Source organism: Lentinula edodes, assembly GCF_021015755.1.
Source record: "Lentinula edodes strain Le(Bin) 0899 ss11 chromosome Unknown C8R40scaffold_37, whole genome shotgun sequence".
Lineage (NCBI taxonomy): Eukaryota > Fungi > Basidiomycota > Agaricomycetes > Agaricales > Omphalotaceae > Lentinula > Lentinula edodes.
The window spans coordinates 207,907-228,329 of NW_025764343.1; the positions used below are offsets into that span (position 1 = coordinate 207,907).

At 46.7% G+C, this 20,423-nt stretch overlaps 8 protein-coding genes across 8 annotated transcripts; 5 read left to right on the forward strand and 3 right to left on the reverse strand.

Annotated features, from left to right (window-relative positions):
- Positions 1–467: 467 nt before the first annotated feature.
- Positions 468–2,413, reverse strand: C8R40DRAFT_1256758 (HbrB-like-domain-containing protein). Its single transcript, XM_046233778.1, has 3 exons — positions 2,348–2,413; positions 2,065–2,276; positions 468–2,006 (listed from the first exon to the last, which is right to left on the reverse strand). Exons 1-3 carry the CDS (start codon positions 2,372–2,374, stop codon positions 641–643), a joined length of 1,605 nt encoding a protein of 534 aa, XP_046082534.1. The 5' UTR covers positions 2,375–2,413; the 3' UTR covers positions 468–640.
- A 2-nt stretch (positions 2,414–2,415) lies between these two features.
- C8R40DRAFT_1121911 (uncharacterized protein) lies at positions 2,416–2,899 on the reverse strand. Its single transcript, XM_046228832.1, has 2 exons — positions 2,732–2,899; positions 2,416–2,674 (listed from the first exon to the last, which is right to left on the reverse strand). Exons 1-2 carry the CDS (start codon positions 2,820–2,822, stop codon positions 2,550–2,552), a joined length of 216 nt encoding a protein of 71 aa, XP_046082535.1. The 5' UTR covers positions 2,823–2,899; the 3' UTR covers positions 2,416–2,549.
- Positions 2,900–2,949: 50 nt separating this feature from the next.
- C8R40DRAFT_1054442 (ribosomal protein L14b/L23e) lies at positions 2,950–3,471 on the forward strand (the record flags this gene model as incomplete). The annotated part of the gene is made up of 2 exons (XM_046224930.1): positions 2,950–2,976; positions 3,037–3,471. 2 exons carry the CDS (start codon positions 2,950–2,952, stop codon positions 3,469–3,471), a joined length of 462 nt encoding a protein of 153 aa, XP_046082536.1.
- Positions 3,472–3,874: 403 nt separating this feature from the next.
- On the forward strand, positions 3,875–5,768 carry C8R40DRAFT_1054722 (dynein regulator; the record flags this gene model as incomplete). Its single annotated transcript, XM_046224947.1, has 10 exons — positions 3,875–3,912; positions 3,963–4,041; positions 4,105–4,191; positions 4,275–4,590; positions 4,653–4,830; positions 4,886–4,982; positions 5,046–5,171; positions 5,245–5,361; positions 5,415–5,675; positions 5,739–5,768. 10 exons carry the CDS (start codon positions 3,875–3,877, stop codon positions 5,766–5,768), a joined length of 1,329 nt encoding a protein of 442 aa, XP_046082537.1.
- Positions 5,769–6,351: 583 nt separating this feature from the next.
- Positions 6,352–9,551, forward strand: C8R40DRAFT_555441 (uncharacterized protein). Its single transcript, XM_046235442.1, has 9 exons — positions 6,352–6,624; positions 6,678–6,744; positions 6,795–7,082; positions 7,134–7,363; positions 7,420–7,796; positions 7,852–8,167; positions 8,219–8,281; positions 8,337–8,529; positions 8,586–9,551. Exons 1-9 carry the CDS (start codon positions 6,527–6,529, stop codon positions 9,510–9,512), a joined length of 2,559 nt encoding a protein of 852 aa, XP_046082538.1. The 5' UTR covers positions 6,352–6,526; the 3' UTR covers positions 9,513–9,551.
- Positions 9,552–10,094: 543 nt separating this feature from the next.
- Positions 10,095–10,783, reverse strand: C8R40DRAFT_1174584 (uncharacterized protein; the record flags this gene model as incomplete). Its single annotated transcript, XM_046232201.1, has 3 exons — positions 10,095–10,205; positions 10,264–10,325; positions 10,381–10,783. The coding sequence occupies 3 exons, from the start codon at positions 10,781–10,783 to the stop codon at positions 10,095–10,097; spliced, it is 576 nt and encodes a 191-aa protein (XP_046082539.1).
- Positions 10,784–12,762: 1,979 nt separating this feature from the next.
- On the forward strand, positions 12,763–15,441 carry C8R40DRAFT_555393 (uncharacterized protein). Its single transcript, XM_046235441.1, has 12 exons — positions 12,763–13,056; positions 13,112–13,233; positions 13,291–13,344; positions 13,405–13,545; positions 13,620–13,747; positions 13,813–13,890; positions 13,952–14,011; positions 14,069–14,232; positions 14,298–14,318; positions 14,374–14,806; positions 14,863–15,084; positions 15,135–15,441. Exons 2-12 carry the CDS (start codon positions 13,173–13,175, stop codon positions 15,321–15,323), a joined length of 1,551 nt encoding a protein of 516 aa, XP_046082540.1. The 5' UTR covers positions 12,763–13,056; positions 13,112–13,172; the 3' UTR covers positions 15,324–15,441.
- A 69-nt stretch (positions 15,442–15,510) lies between these two features.
- Positions 15,511–20,418, forward strand: C8R40DRAFT_1121928 (uncharacterized protein). The gene is made up of 4 exons (XM_046228833.1): positions 15,511–15,694; positions 15,758–15,981; positions 16,035–18,098; positions 18,152–20,418. Exons 2-4 carry the CDS (start codon positions 15,768–15,770, stop codon positions 20,146–20,148), a joined length of 4,275 nt encoding a protein of 1,424 aa, XP_046082541.1. The 5' UTR covers positions 15,511–15,694; positions 15,758–15,767; the 3' UTR covers positions 20,149–20,418.
- The last annotated feature ends 5 nt before the right edge of the window (positions 20,419–20,423 follow it).

The window sequence follows — 20,423 nt, forward strand, 5'->3', positions numbered from 1 at the left end:
AAACCAGATCATAGGTTTAGAGCAAGAACAATTTACCTTAACCCTCGTTGTGCGCTCATGATACTATGTCGTATTTCACTGTCAGTAGGTGATATATGAATCTACACTCATTCTTCTTCTGTAGCGTCTTCGTTGGATTTATTGCCTCCTGGTGTAGCATTTTGTGAACAGCTTGCGCGGCCACGCACCATTATTGGCTAGTCAGGATCCTTGTGTACCACTGTGATCGCGATGGTTACTCTACCTATAAACCTCAGGAGTACATCGTTAACGACGTTGTTTTTGGTTATTTAGAGACGTGCAAAATTCTGGATATTTCTCTGGCACGTTGATCTTAATGGGAGGATACAGTTGTCACGTTTGAAAAGAATTATGGTCCTCAATACTATTGCAACGACTGTTTACAAATCTATTTAGGGTCTGACTCGGGAGACTACCTCAATACAGAGGTTAGTCAAAAAGCTCATAATTAGGCGTCTCCGACTGAAACCGTAAGTGCACCTATGAGGTAATTCACAGTCGAGACAATCAGGTATTGATGTTATCGATGTTATGGATTTGTCAATGCATTATACATACTATCCTATCCTATCCTATCCTACCTACTACCAAAGCAGACAATGAAAACAGCACAAAATTCTCAAGTCATCCTTCGTCGAGCGACCGGAGGTGCAGGACTCACACTATTTCCAGCGGAAGGGAAATGCGAGTTATTACTGTTCGCACTCAATGCTGGTTGCCCATTAGTTTCTTGATGCGAAGAAGTCATCCCAACCATACGCTCTACAACAGCCTGCGCCTGATCCCAGTCCAGCGGCTCGTCCTCGTCCCCTCCTTCACCAGGCTCATTCCCTGCACCCAGTCCCCAACCACCTATACTCGCACGGGGAGCAGTAACTGTAGCTGTCGTTGAGCTACCCGTAGGCGTCCCAGGAGGTAAATCCGGACTCTTCAATGAATCCAAGAAAAAGTCTCTCTCCCTCTGCCTCTCGATTTCCGTAAACCCGAACATGCCGATATCCATACCCGTGTTATTTCTGGGGGTATCTAAGTCACCACCATTGAGGTACTCATCGCCACCCAAAGCTGGAGTGATGTTCAGACGCCCTCGAATGGTGAGCTTTTTATCTGCGACGCGACCTCGACGATCACCAGGTCCGCCTTCGCTCAGGAAGTTTGGCGCTCGTACACTATTTTCACCTATACCAACGCCGCTACTTATGCCCATGCGGTTGTTGATACCCGGATGATATTGCCGGGAGGAGACAGACGAACCGGGAATGGGACGCCCTCCACTTGGTCGATTGAAGGTCGATTGGTAGTGCAAGCGGGAAGCAGAGCGCACAACACGGAGAAGGTCTGCAATAGCGGCTTCGCCTGTGGATAAATTCGATGCATTCGAGCTGCCGCCTGCAATGCCTAACGAGAGCGTCTGAGGTCGCGGTCGGGACTGTGCAGAGAGTACTAGGAGCATCTGCTGCATACGCGGAGGTGTCTCTTGTAATGGCTCCTGATGTGAATTCTTGTTCAGGCTCATGTTCGAGGTGGCTGACAGCCGGGCATAGAGGCGAGACGAAAGAGGGAGAATGATTTTGTCGCGGAAGGAGCAAAGTGCTACTGTACGTACATCGATGTGATAGGAAGACATTCCGAGTGAAGATGATATAGATAATGACGGTTTGGACTGTTTGTTACCAGATGTTTGGCGGGAAGGTGAGCTTGGGCGTTTCGGTCCACGGTAGAGCGAGGATAAAAGGGGATCTATTTGGAGAGGAAGTAAAACGCCCTCCACGTACGTGAGGACTTGGTCCCAGAAAAAGCCCCAGAGCTCGACGACTCGTGAGATGAGTTTGTCGTCTTCGATACCGGATAGTTTCGCGTTCAACGTGACCATGCCGGAAGAGAGCAGCTCGGCGGTGTCGCTTTCCAGTGTCGACAGAGCTTTAGACGGTGTAGACGAAACTACAGATGATATGTGACGCCTGACAAGGTTATTCAGGTCTTCACTAGGTGATTTAAGATCAGGATAAGATGGATTGTTGACCGAACAACAACTCATCTCACATTGGTATCCTCAACGGCTCTCCATTGAACAATGGTAGTAGATTTACATGTAGAAAACCCCAGGGATCATTGGATGACGAGGATGATAATGAAGATGTCGATGCCTGAGGAATAGAAGGGTTAGGTAAAGAGGCCGAACTAGAAGGAACAGTGCCAAGTCGGTGCATTTCGCGAGTTACGAGCTTGGAGTCGTAAGTGCGACCATAAGCAGCCTATTAAATCAAAGAGAAGATACAAACTCGATATTGAATATAATGAGTGGGAAATTGGAAAAGATGCGGACCTTTGAGGGAGATGTGGTTGGGTGCATACTTAGCGAAGTCAATCTCGGCACACTTACGGCGCTACTAAGAATCTTTAACTCTCCTAGTTCAGATAATAATATTACATTGTTCTGCAAGACAACTGGTCTTACGAATATCAGTTCTAGTTGCAGGTAGTCTGAGAGCAGTCAACGTCTATTTAGTATTCAAACCCCCGACCTGCTATCCTTCTTTCGGCTTTTCTGTCTCCATCTTTGCTCGCTGAACGCCTGGCACGGCTGCAGAGTCTGACGGTCTGGAAAATCTTTTTTGAGCTTCACCGAGTACAAGACGTTTGTACAGCACATCTACGCAGGATGCCAATTATTGTCATGAGTAATTTAACAATCTGCAAAGAACCTTACATCCTGTGACCACAATCATCGGAAAGGTGGCGAGCATCAGCCTTACGCGTCGCTGTTGGAGCGTTAACAATGGTCTTGGAGGCACAGACATTGAAAGCCCGTGAACGCGAAGGCCGTCGAGAGACTCCGGCAAAGTGAGAGTCAGGAATCAGGGAATTCCCGCGGTAAACGCCTATAACTCTGTTCAGTACTCCGAAGTACCAGTTCGGTACAGGTCAATGATTGGACTCAAAAGCACACTCAATGTCAGGCATTCAGCATTTCTAATCTCTTACCACCTCTACTAACTTTTCCGTAAACAACAGGTCATAGACAACTCTGGCGCCCTTGTCGTAGAATGTGTTAACGTTCTCAAAAACAAAGTCAATAACCGCTGGGGTTCTGTAGGCGACGAAATCGTCTGCGTTGTTAGGAGTGCTCGACCCGTATCCGCTGCTGCTCAAGCCTCTTTGACCGCCGTCAAGGTTCGCCGAGGAGACGTCCGCCGTGCAGTAATTGTCCGCACGAAAAAGCCAGTACAGAGACCTGATGGGAGATACATTCGGTTTGATGATAATGCTGCAGTACTTTTGAATAATAAACGAGAAATGCTGGGAACAAGAATTGGGGGTGTTGTGAGTGCGGATCTAAAGTTGAAAGGATGGGGGAAGATTGCTGCTGTTGCACCCAAGGTATGGATTTCTTCTTCGACAGTCGCAACCGAGCTCGTCAATACTTTAATTTTCTTCCAGGCTATTTGATTCGCCCACAGTTCAACCTTGAAGTAGCTCGTGCATACATATATATGTGATAAACCTCCGCTAAAATTTTGTCACAAAACTGTGGTTGGGTTTGGGAGGACATAGGCCATAGGTATAATCCAAGATAGAGTCCGAGGATGTCTTTTGGATGAAGGGCTGGGTGAATCCGACTTACTTGGAGGACGCTTCCTCACAAAACTCGTGAAGAGATTATTGGAACCTTCCAATACTAAATACTGTACATACTTCAACTTTGCCTCCTCGATTGAGCAACTATTAAGCAACTTATGGTAACCAAAATGGTTATTCCAAGTATCAACGTGGGAGTTTCGAAATGTTGGCGCGACTTTGGTCGCATTCAGAAATTTGAACATGCTTCACAACCACTTTTATTGTTTTGATCATGTCTTCAATCCTCTCAGAGAGGCAGCAGGATGATCTGTAAATCCTCTTCTACTCAACCTTCTCCGCACAATCTAACTTATCTAGAGGCACAAGGCGATGCTGGATTATCTCCACACCAATGGCTTTCATAAGACATACGACCAGTTCAAGGGCGAACTGCCTACTGTAAACCAATAATTCACTTTCGAGTTCACCGTACTTTGACTCATTCTTTCAATGCTTATGCAGCTAGCCGACTTTCAACCCGATCCGTCTGCCAAGACGAGTGGGCTGCTCGCTAAAAAGTGGACAAGTGTGATCAGGATGCAGAAGAAGGTGCGCACGCGTTTTCGTCATTATCATTAAATCATTCAGTCGAAGCTAAATTTTCCTCATAATCTCTTCGATATTCTATATAGATAATGGAACTTGAAACTCGCCTTGCTCAAGCTTTAGAAGACAGCTCGCATATGGCAATACCAAACGGCACCAGTGGAAAGCAGTCCAACACCGATTGGCTACCTACAGCAAGTTCCGCCAAGCACACACTGACAGGTCATCGAGGGACTGTCAACGCCGCTGCTTTTCATCCGATATACTCAGTCGTGGCAACCGCAAGTGACGATTTTACGATCAAAGTCTGGGATTGGGATTCAGGAGAACTTGAGCGGACGTTGAAGAGCCACACGAAGAGAGTCTCGGACTGTCAGTTCAATTCTACTGGAACTACCCTTGGTGAGTGACTCTGTCGTTGTTTGCCCTATATTGAAGTTGAACGCCCAAATGCAATATTATAGTTACATGCGGGTATGATCTGTTCATCAAGCTATGGAATGTCGAGAACGATTATCAAAATTTCGCGACCTTAAGAGGGCATGAGCATTCGATCTCCACAGCTCGTTTCCTTCCCGGTGACGACAAGATCATTAGCTCAAGTCGGGACCACACTCTCAGGATATGGGATATCGCGTCGACGTTGGTATTCATAATGTTTGCATATATAATGTCCTTAATTCTCTTTTGTCATCAGTCACTGCATCAAAGTCATATCTCCTCATGATGCTTGGATACGGTGTGCCGTGCCGTCAGACGATGGAAGATTAGCAATCACAGCCTCTGGGGATCATGTATGTGTTACTTCCCGCTCACGTCAAGTAATTGCTCACCTAAAATCTTATCATTAACTCTAGACTTCAAAAGTTGTCGACCTCTCTTCAGGGGATGTGAAAGCCGAATTCCGAGGTCATGAAAACGACGTGGAGGCGGCAGAATTCTGTCCACCTCATGCCATAGCTGCTATTCGCGAACTGGTCGCGGTTAAGGTAAACACAGATCATGTTCTGCCGCTTTGTGTACAAGACCTGAATTCGCCAAATGAAACATATCTAGGCTCCTCAAGGCGCCCAGGCATTGGCTAATCAGGGGCCTGTGTTTGCAGTCACCGCATCCAGAGACAAGACAGTGAAGATTTGGGATGTTAATAGTGGACAATGTCTCCATACGTTGGTACGTTCGGCTTGCATTGTTCTTCTCTCTCTCCCTCATTCTCTTTCACATAGCATGGCCACGACGATTGGGTACACGCAATCGTTTTCCATCCCAATGGGCAATACATGCTCACTGCAGCCGATGATCATACCATCCGAATCTGGGATTTAAAAACCGGACGCTGCACTCGCAAAATCGAAGCTCATGTGCAGTTTGTTACGTCCATGTCTTGGGGGAGGCAAGTTGTCGGGACTGCGAGCCAAACTTTGGATAAAGATCCTAATGCCGGACCGAGGCTTGTCAATGTGATTGCTACCACTGGAAGTGACCAAGTGAGTGTAAAAATACGGTGCTTCGTTGCTTCAAGCTAATCTTTACCCTTTTTAATATCAAAGTCGGTGAAGATATGGGTACCTACACGATGAAATGTTATCATTATTGTTACGTTTTTCCTCTTTGTTTCGCAGAACCTTACATTCATACGTTCTTCTACTTACTTGAACTGGGGACGGGGGGACGTCCCCTCTAATAATAATATACCACATTCCTTTGAGCTGTTCGTTTTCCCTCCTCCGTTCATCGTGTGTATAGAGGATTGTACTCATTCACTCACTCATTTGATTCATATGACAAACCTTACCCATCCATCCTTAGACTCATTTTCTCGTCTCTTTCTTTCAATACACTGCCAGCATAACGAGTTTCATCGTGACCATCAGGGAAAAGCGACTTCTGCTGTCCAGTTGTGCACGTCCGACAACGAAGGACCAGGCCTTGGCGATCGTATTGTGTAGAGGGGGAAATCTAATCCTGCATCGGTTTGTGTCAGACGTCAGTGGAGTGCTAGTATGATTCAGCCTGAGGTAGCTTCAAGCCAGACATTGAACGTTCGTATGTGATTCTGCAGCGAAACAGAAAATTCCTGGTAACAAATGCAACTCCAATTGTGATTCTGAACAAGAAAGTCAAACAAGAAAGTCATCCACTGCCCGAGATCAATTGATTCTAGGGTTATGTACTTTCTGGAGAAATAGGGTTTGACAGCCCCAGGTTCCGATGCCATCAATCATTCAGCTCCTCTCAACTTCATAATCATTCGGTCTAGCCATTTTTCCCGTATGCATAAATAGGCGGAAAGCAGGAAGACGACTTGCACTCATGACCCAACTCTCTCAGTCTGACAATGACTAAAGTACAGCCAGTCAAGCGCACTTCATCCGGTGCAGGAACACGCGGGAAAGGGACGTACGCTTCGCGAGCATGCAGTGTTTGCAAGAGAAAGCACGACTATGTTTGCCCTCATAAATTGGATGTAGCTCATTAAAATTAATCAGAAAAATCAAATGCGATGAAGTCAGACCTTCTTGTGGATCTTGTGAAGCATCTGGACGACGTGAAGAGGTGTCTGTCTATCCGACCCTCGGAGTACCCTTCTGACCTTCCATATCCAGTGTGCTTGGACAGGAGAAAGCGCCCGAAAGCCCCGTACTGAAGCTCATTTTGAAGCTATGCGCAGACGAACTGATGCATTGGAACGTTACGCCAATATCCTCGAATCTATGCTCGAAAGATGCCAAAGAGAACATGGCGGTACATATCAGGATGGTCAGTCTTACTTGCAGTTTCGACCGAAGGATTACGGAGATGGGAAGATGGAATATGAAGAAATCGAAGGAGAATCTAGTTTAGATGGAGATGATATAACAGCAGAGATTTGTGTTTCCGCACAGAATCTCACAGTGAGTGAGCTTGCTTTTGAAATTCATCTTAAGGTGAACTTTTTATGTCAGCTGGACGAACGGGGTCTGGTGTTTTACGGGAATGCTGCACCTTTCCGCTTCGCGAATACATTTTGCACTTTGCCGAAACATGTTTCTATCATACCTGATGTAGAAATCAATCTCAGTGAACGATATATGCTCCTAGTTGACGGGGCGGACCCAACTCATTACGATCCTCTCTTTGACTGGTCGCGTTATCTGCCTTCACAAGTCCCTTTAACCCGACAGGAACATGACAGGCGAGTGATAATGACACTAGCTCCCTAGGTTCTTCGTCCTGAACAAATCACGATAGGGTCCTTGATCTTTTATTCAAGTTCTTTACCTCCTGGTGCATGCGGATAGTCCCTGTCCTTTTTCTACGCGACATGTACCGCTACCTCAGCGTACATCGCTCCCAAACTCCGCCCAAAACATCCCACTATTCTCCTATGCTCCATAATGCTCTTCTTGCTGTTGCTACCGGGTTTTCAGATGATCCTCAGATTCGCAACTTCGAAGCTAGAAATTTTTTCGCGGATGAAGCAAAACGGTTGATGGAATCGGAAGTCCAAAGGCCGAACGTCAGCGTTGTGCATGCACTTTCGATGCTCGGTAGTTTCCATTCTTCAAGCGGCGAGCAAGGTTTGGGCTATGTGTATTTCGGAATTGGGAGTCGAGTCAGTCAAGCTTGTAAGTCGTCGAAGTACATGCACAGTATTTGTCTGATCTACAATCATTATTGTAGTGGGCTTGAGTGTAGACTGTTCCGCCTGGGTCAAATCAGGCCTCATTACCACGCATGATATGTATGATCGAAATTGGGCGTACTGGACAACGTTTACTCAGGAAGTCTGTTGGTGTCTCTACGTTGGTCGAGACTTCAGTCTCTCGACAACATCTGAAGGAAACCCTATACCTGTGCCATATGTTGACGCAGAGTTCGATCAAATTTCTTGGGAACATCCTTCTGCGAACATAGCCCCCCAACCGAATTATCTTTCCACCACTTTTGCTGCTACTTGTGAACTCTTGAACATTGCAAGAAAAGTTATGGGCGTTGCGTAAGTTCTCCTTACATATTCAATCTATGTGTGACGAGCTCTAGCAATTAGAAATTCCCTCCATGTATCGAGTCATCGGCGGGAGGTCAAGGATGAACAAATCAGCGGTATTGAGTACGTTGTTGTTTTTGCTGGCAACCTACTCTACTTTTTAACCTCTTTCTTCCAGTCTTCAGCTGCATGCGTGGAAAGGGAAATTGCCTACCGAGATTGACATCACGCAAGCGAACAAGAATACTTCCACACCTCATAAGCTCATGCTGCACTTATCATTCTGGTGGACCTTTATTCTTTTACATCGGCCGTTTTTTCATCGTAGGAGGCGCCCGGACACGACCACAAGGGATATTGACCATGTCAAGGTAATTGCTCAATGTGTCTTGATGACCTTACTCTTGTTCTCAAGCTTTATATCCAGCTCTGCAGGCGTGCAGCCGATAACATTATGGACCTTCTTGGGATATACCGTTCCCTATATACACTTCGCTATGTCCCTGTAACTCCCGTTCAGATTGTTTTCGCCGCAGGAACCGTCTACATCCTGCTCGCAGTGCAAGCGACAAGAGGTCTTCGTGTAGCAAAAAAAGACTTGCAGATGTACGTCGGTCGAGCAGACCTGTGCGTACAATACTTGGCGGAGATCGGCAGAAGCTGGAAATGCGCTTCGGACATTGCTGATATTCTGAGGGGCTTGATTGCGATGCAATTAAGTCCTGTTCTTGAGAAAAAGACGACCGAGTCATCGAACGTGGAAAAGCAGTGCAGGAAGGTCGATGCGGAACCCGACCTGTCTACATCAACCTCCTCAATCGAGGGAGATAAGAAAGATATCTCGAGCTTGTCTGATACCTCCCCCTCTTCCGCTACAATGAATTTCACCCTTGATGGATTCACAAGTTCATATCCCGACGCAACCTTCTTTTCAGAATCAGCCTCACCTTCTATCTCACCATCATCTTCTTACCTAGCGTGGCTTTCATCTGCCACCTTTCCATCGAGCATGCCTCAGCCTGGTCCAAGTAATACTGCAAACTACGATCTTTCTAATTTATTACAAGAAGACGTTACGCACTCTTCGGTTTCCTCACCTCTATCCATTAATTCGTTCATCATGCATGGGTTCCCTGCACTTGACTCAACCTCAGCTCCCCCAATAACATCTATGGAAACAGCAGGCTTCCTCGCTATGTTGGGTGGGGAGTCTATATCGCACGGCCCGTGTATACCACCGTTCAGCTCTATGGAATATATCGAAATGGATAATGTCGATCATGGATATCTCTCAGATGCTGGTACTCTTGTGCACGCTGGATACGACGTTGGTTGCAACGTTTACGATTGTTGAAGGCGATCATGCAGACCAACTATGATCTCCAAGTTTCACGACGCTTGCAGTGGTAAAGACAAGTTTGAAAAGTGGGCATTACAGCAGAAATGTGATAACGATATGTGTCAAAAAACATCCAACCAAAGAAAATAATATACAAAAGACGAAAAAAAAATCGAAGCAAAAGTACCTTTGAAACATTCCACCCAGATACGTATAAGATAATGAGCATCTGCATTCCATTACATTAGAATGTCTTGTGAAAATCACGACCGTTTGAATAAGAAGAAATAACTTGAGTGATGGATATCGCAGGACGAAGGGTGCAAGATGGAAATGCGTGGGGGTAGGAAAAAGGTATGTGTGATCGACCGACCGACAATGGTTGAGGGAATTCATAATGAATAAAGAGGAGTATAGGTGCGGGAACAGTTCTTGTCGACCATCCAAAACGTGAGATATCAATAAATGTTATACGTGGCAATTGTAGCGTAGCTGGGAATGCAATAGGTTTTGTTAATTTCTTTTCGTATCATAGGTCGGATTCTAAGGTGGAGCACAGCAAGCATTTGGCTCATAAATATCGATGCAAAACGTCTTTCAAACCATTGATTGTGATTTTGGGATAGGCGCTGGTGATGATGGAGGGGTCGGACGACGTAGAACAGCATGAGGTGGATTCTGGACAGGAATGGAGGGCCGGCGAAATGTCTGGAATCATATACATAAGGTTCGCTCGGGATATACGATGGAACAATTGAGCACTCACATGGCGAGACATAATCATTTTCGCCATTGATATTGGTTCTTTCGACTGGTAAATTGTGGGCACTATGTGGCACGTTAATAATCACGACATTTGACTTTATGGAGCTAAGCCACAAACGGGTTTGGTTCAAGGAAGGTGCATTTCGCGTTGGTTGTGACGTTTGCTTTCCCAAAACAGCCCCGTTGAGTCCGACGCCTCTTCCAACAGCAGTTGATGGTGGAGGAACTGTGAGGCTGACAGGCCAAGTGACACCATCCCATGCAGTAAGAAGAGAGCTCCATGTCCGACGCTGCGCCTGAATGAGCTCTTTCTCCGATTTCTGAGCTATATTCGTGGAAAGTTTCGTTCTCGATTTTCGATGAAGGAAAAATTTAAATAAAACGGCAGCTGCTAGGACCGCTAGTCCGATAAAGGATAGCAGAAATAGTGAGCAGGTCGAAGATAAGTAGGAGTATTTCGTAGGGAATCCCAAAAAACTAGGGATTTCAACGGGAGAGCTGCAGGGAATTGGTAGATGCATTTTCGTCTGGAGGAGAGGAAGATCGAGAGCCCAGGCAAGTTAATGCTCTATAAGACAGCCGAAAAATAATAACTCGAGCTGCTGGGTATCGATGGACGAAGGGGCACTCTCGCACACGGGAAAAGCGGTGGTCAACGTTGCGTGGCAACTCCATTATATCAATATCTCAGGAGTACGTAATCATCAATTACATATTGAAAATGATTTCAACGATCAGACTCAGACGTCTGTTCCTCCCTTCAGCGCTTCAGCACAGTGAATGTTCCACACTGGTTCGACCTGTCGCACTATCGACATCTACTGATCTCCAGATATGACCACGCAAATTCCCCATTGTTGCTTTTTCGGCTGCTTCTAGAGCCAAATCTGAAAATGCCTGTGCGCTTGGAGGCGCTTGGCTTGCGGCCGTATACCTTGTTTCCCCTATGGAGGCTAAACGTGGGTGCCTTTTCACCTCCTACTAGATTGACGATTGACGACACTTCGCGCTCCGGCTGGACGAAAAGTATCTAGGATTCTCCGAGGAGACTCAGACTCAGCGTACATTCGGACTTTAGCTTCCGGTTCGATCAACCCCGCTCTGTTCCAGGGGGAGGTTGACCTGATTTCAGATAAACTGCTTTCTAGTCGGTTCACTCTGTATCAACAATGAAGCTTCAGGTCCTAGTGGTTGTAGCTTCGAGAGAAGAAACATCGACTCTTGGTATATTTCCGGTAAGGATTAGTCAAGGGCTTTTTTCGGACCAATATACACCATTATCCGTGTAAATGGGCCCTGGATTGTTTGAAAATATGTCATTGTGAATCCCCTGGAGCGGGCCGTGCGGATGTCCCTGTTCCTGCTATCTAAGTCTTTGGTCATTTGCATTAAATGTACCAATTCCATTCCAGCACTCAGGATACTGAGGCTTATGCTCGAGCCCAAAACTCGTTCCGAATATCTACCCAGGCACATGACTGTTTCTAAATGGGACTGCGTCGGTTCTTTCTCCCTCTCCTCCTCCAAAGAATATCCGATCGCGATGCTGCTCAAATAGCAGGCTAAAATGGGTCATTGTGGACATTGGGAGAAGGTTGTTGCGCTTCAAGTTAAAATTATGCAATGTACACTTCCACTACGGTTCGAAGTTTCAATTATCAATCTGGAGGCTTTGAAGAGGTGTGCAACGTAGTATTCATGATTTCATTTAGGTTGATACGTTGGTATAGGATCGTGGTCCGCAATCCCCTGAGCGCTAGCAGCGTTGTGCGCGCTCTTTGAATTGTTCATCATGGTGTTACAATTACCATCCCAATGTAAATACAACGACGCCTTTTGGAAACCAATGGGAAACCGACGAATATTGCTGGCATGGTATGCCACGGATTGCTTCTCGGGTTCGCATGCATTATATGAACTCGTATGTGCGTTTCTCATACAAATTTTGCCAATGAAGGCGATACTAGCCGTATCTTCCGGATCTGTGGCTAGATCCATATGCTTGGTTCGCTCTGTGAATTTTTGACTTCCTTAAGGCCCCTTTTACTAACCTTAAATCTCGAGGTTAGCACAACTAGCTTTACAATGGCTCAACAACAGAGAACGGTCTAGTGGATTGTTCAAGTAATTTGACTCCCAGTTTGAACCATTACTTGAGTATGTGTTGGTCCCGTCCTGTGTAGCTCTATATCACCAATCAGATTCAAAAATAGGGCCACTTCGAATGATTTCGCGATCTATAATCTGTCAGAGATTTATTTCAATTTATACCTGCAACTCTTCATTGATCATTAGTTGCAGATGCGGTAGCCCATAGTGATCAACAACCTTTGCCGGCTTGATAAAAGAGACTGCATTCATGATTCCTCGTCACAAAACCGTTGCCTTTCCTCTCTTTCTACCATTTCGTTCTTCTGTTTGGCGCCGGTCGCATTTTCTTGACTCTTGGTTGGTGAATCCCTGCCCATTCCAACCGCCTTATATCTGCTCTTCCGGTCTGGGACCTTCAACCGTGGCAGCCTGAGTCGCTACCTTGGCTCTTCCTCTTTTGTTCGTCTGGTTCGAAATCTAGTGTTGGAGAAGTTGCGAGTCATTGGAAGGGAAATTTCAAACATAAACCGCCAGATTGGAGCGAGTTTGAAAATCGGCTAGTGCTAGTCTACGTCTACGATAGGCTAAACTCGAATTTTCGGAGCGCATTCGAGAGGTTTCAACGCAAAAACGTTACTATGGACCACGCAAGCGGTGGAATTAACGACACTGGCATTTCGCCTGACGAATTTTCCGCCTTAACGTACGCCATCCGTGTCTCATTCTTCTTTTCACATTTATTGACTACTGTGTTCTAGGGATGTTCCAGTCGTGAGAAAATTCATTGTCACGCCGAAAGATTTACCATGAACGGTCAATATGCAGTTTCTGGGTTATATTCTCAGCTACTTTCTGAGTGGGATATTGCTTGTTCAACTCTGTACGTCGTGGCGGCTCACAACAGCCAAACAAGCATTGATCATTTTGACTGCCTCAGTCTTATACTACCTCTCATTTCACCGAACGGATCCTCGTCAGATAATAATTACAGGCAAGTATCGTGAATCCATGATTTTGTTAACCACAATAATCAACGCCTTACCTTATGCAGTATTTGCTGTTTTTTTCGTCGAATTCTTATCAACCGTATTTGCTACCATGATTGTTATCATGGCTCTCATTGTAGACGGCTTCATTTCCTACTCTATCTTCCTGTGGGGCTTCAAAATTGTGGCTCTCTTGTCCGGGCTAGGTAAGTTTTACTTAGTGCTATCATCCAGATTGTACAGACGTCGTAATCAACCCACATTTTTGGCTGATTTAAAGCTGCTTTCATGGTTCATGCATTTTATTGCTGGCGTATCCGCATCTTGGGCGGTCACTGGGGAATAATTGTGGTTGTAATAATCATTTCAACCTACCAATGCGTGATGGTGTCTATATCTGGATTTGGTGTAGGTTTTATAGCCAATTTTCTCCTCGTTGACTATGTCGATTCGATGTTGACATTACCAATCAGGTGCTTGAAAACGGGATCGGAATTCTTGGAGCAGGTACTGAGACGATAACGGACCCAAAATTACTATTCATCAATGTTGTAAGTCTCACGATTTCTTAACAGCACATCTCAAACTCATCGTTACATGGCGGGCCTATAGTCCTGGTTAGCTGGTACTTCCATTTGCGACATCATCATTGCAACTACTATCCTTCATTTGGTGCGCCTTATTATTTGTTGTGAACTCAACGGTTTACATTGGCATTTTGCGCAATAGCAACACATGATAATAAAGAAGCATTGCACAACAGATCAGTTGATGGGAAGAGTCGAAAGAGTAATGAGCATCGCAATTGACAGTGGGATGATAACTGCAATCGGGGCAGCCATGGAGTTGTTGTTCTTTCTAGTGTGGAGAAATAGTCTCATACATTTTATCTTGTGAGTCTCTACTCTCCTATGAATCAGACCATCCGTGATGATTCATTTGATGATTCATTTGATAGGTTTTTCACCCTTCCAAAGCTGCAAGTCATCGAAGTACATCGTTCTCGACCACGCAACTTACTTAGTTTAAATCAGGTATGCAAACTGTCTCCTGGCGACCCTCAATGCTCGCCTTGCCGTTCCCGGGCGTGGGTTTCGAGAAAGTGCCATGTACCGTGCCAGGGAAAGCCTTGCCATCGACGACGCTTTTTTCGACAAGCTCCCCACTCACTCCCAAGAAGCGTATACGAATTTTGTATCTGGAATCGACGCCAAAATTCAGGCCGCAAATAATGGCGGCCCAACCTTAGACATCAAGCGGCGTTCGATGTCAACCTTAGCTTCCTCTTTGAATTCGGAAACATATTGCGTTCATCTGGAAGCTCCCACCAGACGCAACTCGATATTGGATTTGAGAAGCACCCATGTTCATCACGACCACGGCAACCCGCTGTTGGAACCAGCTCGAGACCATGCTCAGACTACGGCAGAATTCTCTGAAATAGCGCCAGCTTCGACACTACTGTTAGTGAGTGGTGGTTTCTCACTCCTGAGAGCTACATTGGAACTTGACGGATGTTTGAGCCCACAACGGTGACAGAAAATACTAGTCCAGGCCAGATATTGACAGATCCTCCTAATAACACGAGCAGAAGGCATACGATAATGAATTTGCATTCAACTACGCCAGCGGTCAGTGGTAGGGATATACACGTCCAGGGTGAGTTGGAGGCACCGGGGACGCGGCTGGTGCATTCCAAGAGTAATCCAAACTTATCGGCCACAAACAATGACCATGCCCCATCGGTGAATTTCTACATATTTCAATGATTGGATGCTGACTTCATTTCCAAAAGAAACTTGCAGACAAACAAAGCTTCAGTATAGTTTCTGATGAATCACATATGAAGAGCATTGATAGTGCAGAAAGTGAAGAGACCAAGTTTCTGCTGAAAAGAATATCGATAGAACCTTTTTATGGACCATTTCCATCCAGACTGGAGCCCTTGCGTCGACCAGAGGCTGCGCTCCGGTTTGAATTTTAGTCCATTTTCTAATATCTACATATTCTTGGAATCCTGCTGTTTCTACAATTTGAATCGTACCTAATCGTACAGTGTACAATGAGTATGATTTCAATTTGTTTTTTTGAGAAATTTGAACGTAGTCGGGTAACGTGATCAGAGCCGTACCCACGCCGTCCCACGGAAGCTTTTGGTTCTCGTAACTTTCTCAACGATACCCATTGCCCAGGCCTCGGCAGCGTCGAGTCGAACAACACTCAGATTGCACGATTCGACTTAAGGATACCCGACATTTCTCTAATAATTTCCATCATTTCTGGTCCAGATTACTTTGGATCTACTCAACTTGCACCTCTTTGTTGTTATGAACTTGCTTTCCGCGATATTTGAAGGCTAGCTAACTTGTAACGCTACCTATATTTTCATCTATTCACTCAACGTATCTGTTACTTTAGCAAAAGTATAATGGCCTCTAGAACAATAGTGAAATTATCGACTCCCGCTGCACCACGCGCTCCGTCGCTGCAAGAAGCTATCGATCTATCTACCGAGTCATGGCAGGAAGACTTGGCTCGGCTGTTCAGAAATGCAAAGGAATCTTTTGCAGATGTAGTGTGGGAGGTTGGTGGGGGAGGAGTAGGTATCAGTGAGGTTGTAGAGGAAGTTTGGGGACACAAAGGTGTGTTCAACTAATAGTAATGATACAAATGTCACTGATGTTGTTCAATGAAGCAATTGTCTACGCAAGAGCGCCGCCGTCATTTCAATCGCGATATTTTCAATTTCGGCCCAACCTGGCCACCTCACCTTCACCATCACAGTCACCGATACCGGGCTCCTCTGCGTTATCACTCACCTTAAGTTTTGAGCAGGAACGTTTACTTCAAGTTTCTCAGTTGTCCCGGTCACCCTCACCCTCCATTCGAAACTCGCCAGTACCGTCAACGATGACCACCAAAGACGGTGTCGTCGTTACTCGTTTACACACAACCATTACCCCTGCGCTGTTCAGCAATGAGCTCGAGTATTTGTACACTGGTCAAGGATTTGGGGAAGCATTTGAATTCTTGTTTGACTCTACTGGTGATGCATCCCTTGGCGGCGGAGAGGCAGAAGCGCAGGAAATTCGACTTGATAAGCTTAGAAAGGACCTGGTGTTCATGTGGCGATCCAGGTTGTACAGCGATGTCAAGATTTCGCTGATGGTGAATCCGACAGATAATTTCTCTACCAGCTCAAGTGGAAACAAGGAGCACGAAAATACAACTGCAGTATTCAGTACACACCGTTTCATCCTGGTTTCACGGTCCGCGTACTTTCGGAGTCTGCTGCTACCAAATCCACTGAAATCTTTGACATTGGCATCTTCATTATCTTCAACCCCATCACCTCAAACCCTCACTTTACCTTCACCGCCATTTACCCCTGCCTCTCTTCATTTCACCCTCGGATACCTTTATACTGGTACTCTGGCATTCTCTCACCGTACCTACGACCTTACAACTGCGCTGCATATATACCTCTCATCCCTGCCCGCACATCTTCACCTCCCGCGTCTCCTAGACGAGATTCGGGGCAGAATCGTCATGGAGCTTTGCCACGGGCTTTTCCATGCCTTTCTAGAGTTTCCCGAGTACGAGGCGCTGATAAAGGGTAGATGGGGAGGAAACACTGGCGGATGTCGATGCAGACAGTGTGCCCGCCGAGCTCCACGTGTCCTAGAATTTGCTGTTCGTCCGGAAGTCAATGATCCATACCTCGATCGTGGGGCACGTCGTGCCCTGGTAGGATTATTGGGAGACGGCTGGGTGACGTCTGAGTGGGCCGGGCTACCGGCACGCTTGAGGGAAAGCGTTTTGAAAGGAGTCAAGAAGCGGATGATACCTCCTACGGATGAAAAATCGAAAGGTGTCAACGTGAACGTTTGGAGTATGCTTTTCGCTGTGGAAAGCGCTCTCGGAGTAGGAGGCAAACTAGCCAAAGCTGTCAAAGCAGCGGAGAAGATGATGAACACAGACGATGTGGATGAGATTCGTAGGAATTCAAACCCAAATTGGCATGAGACAGTGCGCATGGACCTCCTGCATGCGCGCGAAGCGATAGACGAATGTCTGGCAGATCGTGTCACAGAATGCTTCACACCACCTCCATCAGTCACCACCGGCATGGAGGAAGAAGAAGACTTCCCACCCTCGGAATGGCACGACATTCTTCTACGTGCTTCACCCTTCTATCAACCTCCTTCGTGGCCGGATAGACAGGGGCATCGTAAACTGGCCTCAATTGTCTCTTCCTTAGCACCATCCACACTCACCCCAACACTGACACCCTCAAATGCCTCGGAAGTTTCTGTCCCTGTCCCTCTCTCCTTCGCAAATCACAAGTCAATGGGACCTTCACCGTCCACTGCATATGAAGACGCTAATCGCGTGTCTGCCATCTTGGCTTCCCTTCTCCGAGGGCTCAAACCTTCTAACGCACCTCTTGTTTATCAAACCCTATTATCCAACATCCTCCTGCTCCCTGCCTCCCATGACCCAAACATCTCTCAAAGTTCTGGCAATCAATACCAGTCGATATACGACACCGATGACATGTTTGGCGGAAACAATGCGTTACTATTACCGCCGACGTCACATGTGAGGATACAGGTTGAGGAAGCGAGGATCGAGGTTTTGAGGTGGATCAGAGACAAAGGGAGGTGGAGAGAAGTCCGTGAAGCGGGTGGGTTTGTTGGAATCGATGGGAAGCAGGGCGCTTCAATGGAGGGATGGGCTTTGCAAGAGATCGCCGATTGTAAGTTTGTGTTATTGATTGAATGACTCATTTTTAAAAATTAATTATTTTAGACATTCAAGTTCCTCTTGACGATCTTCTTTTGCCCCCCGCCAACCACACCTCCACCCCTTCTCGAGACCGCCTCAAACCACGCTCCGATACCGACAGTGTCTCTATTCATTCGACTAACTCTCTCACACCCTCGATGCGAGTGTCGATCTTGTCACGGAATTTACCTCAAAAAAGCAGCGGGCTCAAATCTAGTGCAAGTTCGGTTCGAAGTGTCAGCACCGTTGGAAGTACGAATACGATCGGAAGAAGGAGAGTTGCAACGGCCGGGAAAGCGACATCAAGCATAGGAGGAGACAGGCCAGATTCCAAATTGACACCGCATTCTACCCCCGATGTCAGCATATCTGAGCATCCTGAGGCGGATGAAGAAGGAACACTCAACGAAGCAGAGGAACAAGATGGTGATGATGAAGATGTCAGCATGAAATCATCAACACCTCCACGTTCTCGATCCCCTTCACCATCTGTTTCCTCTTCGCTAGTTAAGAAGTTAGGAAACCTTAAGAGCACACCGTCGTCACCGGTTGGCACAGGCAGAAGGCTTGCGTCGAACACATCCCTTGCATCATCCCGTTCTAGTGTGAGAAGCACAAGGACTGTATCTAGTACCACAAGCTCCGTGTCACCTCGTGCAGCAGCGGCTGCTAAACAAGCTGCCTCCCAACCCCGACCGAGATCAGCTGCTTCGACGCGCTCGACATTCTCTACCCGGTCTACAGTTTCCACGGCTTCAAAATCATCGAAGGTATCGACGTCTACAGTTCGCAGGCAAACGAAATCAGGTGGACTTCAGGTCCCCCCAGTGCCGATGCCAAGGCCCATTAGTGCAAGTACGAGTGGTACTTCCACCGCCTCGGGGACCTCAGGGACAAGTGGGACAAGTGACTTCCACACCGCCCCTACTTCTGGGAGTGTCGTCGGTACGCCTAGGCAACGTCAACGAACAGTCAGTGCTACTTCCGCCGGCAGTGTACGCAGCGCACGTAGTACGAGAAGCACGGCGACGAATGCCACCGCAGGCACCACGACTGGCCGGACCACCGGCAAAGTACCTTCAACCAGAAGGCCGCCATCTGTTACATCTATTGCCACTTCGGTCAAAAGTAACAAAGGAACATCTCCGGCCGATAAAGCGCGTGCTCAAGCTAAGGCTACTCTTGTCGCTGCTGGATCAGGGGCAGGAACGGCGTCGTCCAAAGGCAAGACCCTATCGAAGAAAGGTTCGAGTGATACGATCAAAGGCGAACGCGCTTCCGGTTCCAAATCAAAATATCCCTCCAACAAAAAAACTGCTTCCATTCCACCATTGCCTCGTAGTTCTGTTTCAGGATCAATTCCCTCAACAGTACCGGATCCCGGTCCATCTTCTCCGCCCGATGACGAAACCTCACCCTATCCTACTCACCTTGGAGCAACCCTCTCTATTGGCATCCCCTGCATCGTTTCATCTAAACGCAAACGCTTTCGCGCGTTTGCAAGATATATTGGTGAGGTTGAGGGTGAGCTAGGACCATGGGTTGGTGTAGAGGTGCCTGTAAACGATGATAGAGGAAGGGATAAAGACGTCGTGATGGGTAACACGGAGGATTCAAGGCAGTGGAATGACGGTACCTGGCGGGGTGTACGTTATTTCGATATAACGAAGGGACCTAGTAATGGTGGTAGTGGTGGCACGGCAGAGGAGTGGGGTGATAATATGGATGATCGCGCAAGCTCAAGACGGCGGCCTGGGCGGGGAGTTGATGGTACCCCTTCTTCATACATATATTCCAAAGGAATGAAACGCCGTGTGGACCAATGGAGCGGGGATTCTACGTCGAGATATGGCACGGCTTCATCCAAGAGGATGCGCATGGGTATGATGGCGAGAAGTGCCAGTCCTTCTATGAGTGACAATGGCCAAGGGGGTTATGGTGGAGTGGAAAGCAGGGGTTTGTTTGTTAGACCGCAACAAGTGTTGTATGTTGTGGATGCCATTGATGGTGGGGATCTCTAGCATTTTGGTTTATAGGAGAGGTTATGTGTGCGTCGCGCGAGAACGTAGCTTTTTCGCAGTGAATTTTCATACACTTTGTCACTCTTGCCACATTCCTTGTTCTGTTTTTTTTACTATGCTGTCGTCTTCGCTGCCTCCTTTTGTCACCTTTCATTGCCATAATATTTTCGATACCAATGGGACCTATGACCAGCTACCAAACACTCATTCCCAACGTTCTTTATCTTTCTTAGACCTGGTATTTTTCGCTTGCTAAACATTTTCTCGGTGTATCA